The sequence below is a fragment of the Myotis davidii genome, unplaced genomic scaffold (genome assembly GCF_000327345.1).
Source record: "Myotis davidii unplaced genomic scaffold, ASM32734v1 scaffold7170, whole genome shotgun sequence".
Lineage (NCBI taxonomy): Eukaryota > Metazoa > Chordata > Mammalia > Chiroptera > Vespertilionidae > Myotis > Myotis davidii.
The window spans coordinates 6981-12113 of record NW_006281744.1 but is presented as its reverse complement, the minus strand read 5'-3'; the positions used below and the strand labels follow the sequence as shown (position 1 = coordinate 12113).

The 5133-nt window shown below is 55.1% G+C and overlaps 1 protein-coding gene across 1 annotated transcript in view; it reads left to right on the top strand.

The window, feature by feature from the left end:
• Positions 1–3477, top strand: part of LOC102757268 (pulmonary surfactant-associated protein D-like) — a 4847-nt gene extending 1370 nt beyond the window's left edge. The window contains exons 2-3 of the mRNA XM_015568456.1: positions 302–365; positions 2962–3477. Of these exons, the coding sequence (XP_015423942.1) occupies positions 302–365; positions 2962–3341 (444 nt within the window). The 3' untranslated portion in view covers positions 3342–3477. The remainder of the gene's footprint in view (positions 1–301; positions 366–2961) is intronic.
• Positions 3478–5133: the final 1656 nt, after the last annotated feature.

Genomic DNA, 5133 nt, shown 5'->3' with positions numbered 1-5133 from the left:
AGAGACCTTTGAGCACCAAATAACCCAGGGATGGGGAGTACTTCAGGGACATGCAATCCCTACCCCCCCAGGGCTGTGTTCTCAGACTCAGAATTTGCTGTTAAATGCCATCTGGATCAGAGTTAGTGGGGTGCCAGGACCTGCTCAGGGCACAGTGTGCTCACAACAGAGCCTCAGGGACCTGCGAGCAGCAGGCATCAGCTGTGTCAGCCTGTCACTGAGTACCTTCCCTTGGGACTCAGACTCTGAGCTGACCCCTGGCTGTGAGGGACTGGTCTTCACTGGGCCTCTCTTTCCTGCCGACAACGCTGCTCTGAGGCAGCAGGTCGAAGCCTTGCAGGGAGCCTTCCTTCAGTATAAGAAAGGTGAGTTCTGGACCTGGACCTGAGCCAGTCGCCAAGGGAAGGCCCCAGGCGGGGTCTGTGTTTGGGTTTGGAGTTCGCCGGGCCTGAGGCAGGCCTGGTTCTAGGACTGAGGGCTCTAGGATGCTAGTGGGTTTGGACGATGAGCTGGACCTGGGACTGGGGCAGGACCTGGGGCTAAGCATAGGGTGGGGCAGAGCAGGGCAGCCACATGGTCCAGGAGCTGGAAGCAGATGCCAGGGACACTGAGCACGGTGTGGCCCCAACACCAGCTAGGGCTGGTGCCAGCATGGTCAAGACTACCAGGCTCCAGCCCCCACCATCACAGCCACCTGTGACCCAAGCCAGATCAATGCCCCAGCCCAGTGAGGTCAGACCTTCCCTCCTGCAACCTGTGCTGGTCCCTGGACACCCCACTACCCAGGATGAATCTCTTATCTCTATGGGGCTAGGTGTGCAATCCCCTCAAGATGTTGCCGCCCAGCCCACAGCAGCAGTGACTCCTGACACTGTCCTGAGCATTGGGGCTGGGAAGCTGTGCTTGCGTTCACGGCTGTGAGGGTCTGACCTTGGCATGTGGCCATTGAGAATCTCACCTGAGACAGGCCCTGGGTCCGGCAGGGTGCAGGCTGCCTCTGGGCTCTGCCAGTGCTGGGCTCTCCCGCTCCTCCCTGGGTGTTCATGGTGGAGACTCTCCCCTAACCTGGGTGCTGAGGAGTCAGAGGCTCCAGCAGCACAGCCCAGTGCCTGTGCCTGTGGCATCTCCACCTCAGTCCCTAATTCCCCCCCTCCTCCCCGCTTTCCCCATGTCAGCTTTGAGCTCAAATCATTCAGCAAATCTCATTGATCCAAAGAGGAGATTCTGAAGGAGGAGAGCACACAGGGGTGAGACATGGAGTTAGCTCCTACGTACCTAAAACCACTGAGTACCCACGTACCAAGGGTGAGGTTTCAAGCATTTGGTATGTCTCCCTCTCTCCACAAACATGCATGTGTGCTCACTCCCTCACATGCACACTGATGCAAACATAGGAAAATTTGTGATATGCACCTGCCACATGTGTGTGTGTATTACACACATGCCATCACTCACCTCACATGCCCCTGCCACTTGTGTGTGTATTACACACATGCCATCACTCACCTCACATCACCTACACCCAGGAGCACACATGCGTATTCACACACACCAGGTGGGCCTTCAGTGCTCCCATGTGCCTTCAGATGGACGCGTGGCCATATTCGTGTATGCACACAGACCCAGCCGGGTGCATGTAGTGAATGGCAGATGAACTCCTGTCCATGGCTGCTCTGGATGCCCTCCTGAGCCTGTGGAGAGTCTGCCCCCTGATCCCATGTGGAAGGGTCGCAGTGGGTCAGGGTGCAGCCTGGGCTCCTCCCCAGCCCTTTGGGGCTGGAGCACAGCCCTCTCAGGAGCACTGAAGGCTTCTATGCACAAACCCAGAAGTCAAAGGGATGGAAAATAAGCCCGGCCAGCATGGCCCAGTGGATGAGCATTGACCTATGAACCAGGAGGTCATGGGTCAATTCCTGGTCAGGGCATGTGAACGGGCTATCGGCTTGATCCCCAGTAGGGGGCATGCAGGAGGCAGCCAATCAATGATTCTCTGTCATTATTGATGTTTCTATCTCACTCTCACTCTCCCTTCCTCTCTGAGATCAATAAAACTATATTAAAGCACGCGCGCACACACACACAAAGGGATGAAAAATCAGATGGAATGAAAACAGATAGTTGAATGTCACACAGGTGATGCTTTTATAAATTGTATTCCCATCTTAGAGATGAGGAACTGGAAACCCCGGAAAAGGAAGTGACATTACCTTGTCCACTGGACAGTCATGGCCAAGGCAGGGCTGAACACCTGGCCCTCTGACTCCCAGACAAGCCTCTCTCCAGCACTGACTCTCTCCTGCCCCTGACGCCCATGCACCTCTCAGCTGTCCTTGTCCTCTCTCCCAGCTCTCCAGCCTCACCCATATGCACACCTAGAGGCCAGCACTGGGTGCACACAGTGCAGAAATTAGCACAGCGCTGCCCTCAGATGGCCCACCCTCTCCTGTTCTTTCCCACATCCACACCAGGCACGGACCTCCCTGTCAATGCCTCATGCCCTGCTGTTATGCAGGGTCCACAGTGAGATCAGAGGGAGCACTGTCCTTGTTTCCCGCTTTCAGAGGCTGCGGTGCCATTTCACTGCACGATGCCAAAGCTTCCCAGTCCCTCCCAGTAACTGGGAGACCGATTTTGCCCTGCAACATAGGTGCAATAGAGAGAGCACATCTCAGCTCTAGTGTGTGATCACAAAAGGGTGACTCCCCAACTCTGCATGTGATGGTCACATGATGTTGAGCCTCTTACTTAATCTCTCTGAGCAAAGTGTCCTCATCTGTAACTAGACAGGCAGATCCACCTCCCAGAGCGCACTGCAGGGCTGGGGTCTAACCATTGTCCTCCCTGGTGCTCTGAGGCCCTATATGGGAGGCCTGGGGCTCTGGTTGGAGCACAAAGGTCTCAGAGCCATGGAGCTTTGGCAGGTGCCCCCAGACCCCCAACCTGACTGTGCTCTCCTCCTAGTGGAGCTCTTCCCCCACGGCCGAGGTGTTGGCCAGAAGGTCTTCAAGACATCAGGCTTTCGGAAACCTTTCCTGGAGGCACAGGAAGTGTGCGCACAGGCTGGGGGGCAGCTGCCCTCCCCACGCTCTGCAGCTGAGAACGAGGCCTTGCAACAGCTGGTCGATGCTGAGAACAAGGGTAATGCGTTCCTGAGCATGACTGACGCCCAGACGGAGGGCAGCTTCACCTACCCAGGAGGGGAGCCCCTGGTCTATTCCAACTGGAACCTCGGGGAGCCCAATGATGATGGTGGCAATGAGCACTGTGTGGAGATATTCAGCAATGGCCTGTGGAATGACATACCTTGTGAAGAGAGACGCCTTGTGATCTGCGAGTTCTGAGCCCTCGGGGTGGGTGGGGCAGCCGTGGTCCAGGAGCCTGGCCCAGGCCCGTGTGCTGCTGACATGACAAGGAAGAGCTGAGGGCTCTGTGGCTGGGCTTCTGCACAGAGCTGTGAGATGAGGCCAGCCAAGGGCTCCCATGACTCCTCTCTCAGAATAAAATACAAAATTTGCTTCACTGCCTGCTCTGTCAGAGGAAGAAGGGCCAGCCTGCTTTCCCAGTTGCAAGGGATAAAATTATGCCCCCAATACAAAGGCTTCTCCTCAGCCCTCTGCCTCCTCAAACTGTCAACCCAGCTAGTCACTCCCTCCACTGTCACTCCCTCCTCTGTCACTCCCTCCCCTGTCACTCCCTCCCCTCTCTGTCACTCCCTCCTCTGTCACTCCCTCCTCTGGCTGTGGTGTCCCCTTATGCCAGTTCCTTATCATCCTCTTTTGCTAGCCCCTCCTCCTCTTCTTGACCACTTAATGGCGACCTGCTTAAGCCTTAGCCATCTGTTCTCTCCCCTCCTCACCCTCACTCCAGGGATAAGCTCATTCAATCCAGGGCTCAGATCCCTGGCACCCACATTACATGCCAACTCAGGACCTCCCGGAGCCCTGGACCCCTTGGCCAATGCCAGCGGGAGCCCTGGGCAGGGCGGTTCCTTTGGCTGCTCCTTGTTTCAAGGCCTGAGGCCAGGAAGGTGCGCAGCTGTGGGCTGACCTAGTAGGTCATCTGCCTCCCTGGCAGGACTGTGTGGCCCAGTTGAGTAGCCTCCTCCGCATCCCTGAGCACCAGGACCTCATTCTGCCCTGTCATTGTGACTGCCTGTCGGCTCATGGGAGGGACACGTGCACATCCCCCTTCCAGCTGAGATCTCAGGCACAGAGGGTCCCGCCACGCTCAGGTTCACCCCCAGTCCTGCCCTGGCCTCCGTGCAGGAGGTTCTTCCCCCACGCCGCCTCAGGGACAGCTGGCCAGTTCCTCCTCCTCCTCCAACAGGGGGGTAGTGGGGGGAGACTTGCTCAAGGCCCCAGGTGTGTCAGTGCTACAACTTGGTCCCGTGAAAGGTCATCTGATCCCAAACCTTATATTTCTGGCCTGTCAACTTTTAGGCCAAAGGCCTCTGTGTACCAGTTGATTTTAATGACACTTGTGCTTAGGAAATTGGAAGGACACCTGGATGAAGCCCAGGCTCATGGGAGAGGCAACAAGACAGGCAGGCAGCCCTCCTTTGTTTCCAGGGACCGGAGGCCACACCCCTCTTCCCACTATTCCACAGCCACACTCAGATGTAGGACAGCAGGTCTGAAAGCAAAAAGCCACATGTAATCACCATGGTTTCAGATGGGGACGAGGTTTATCGGTATTATCACTTAGTAAGTTATGTAATGACTATCCACTGGGATGTACACCTGAAGTTAATATAACACAGTATGTCACCTATAATTTAAAAATTAAAGATAATTTAAATAAATACAGTGATTATTGATAGGTTTAAAAAAAAGAGGAAAAAACCCCCACACCTTCCAACAGCTCAGTCTCTGCTGAGACATTTTTCCTGTTACTGAAAAAAAAAACCCCGCCAAGTCCTGGCAGCTTCTGAAATATGTCAGTGATGCAACAGTGAGCAAATAATCTTCAATTCAGAAGTCACACCTGGACACCAATCCACCAGGGGGCTTAGAAAGGTATTGCATTGCAAATACAAAGGAAAAAGCAGTGGATATGGTTTAAGCCCAGGGAGGCATTTTTTCTAAGAATGAAGAGTTCTGAGGTGGCTCAAGGACTGCGGGTGCACAAGCAGCG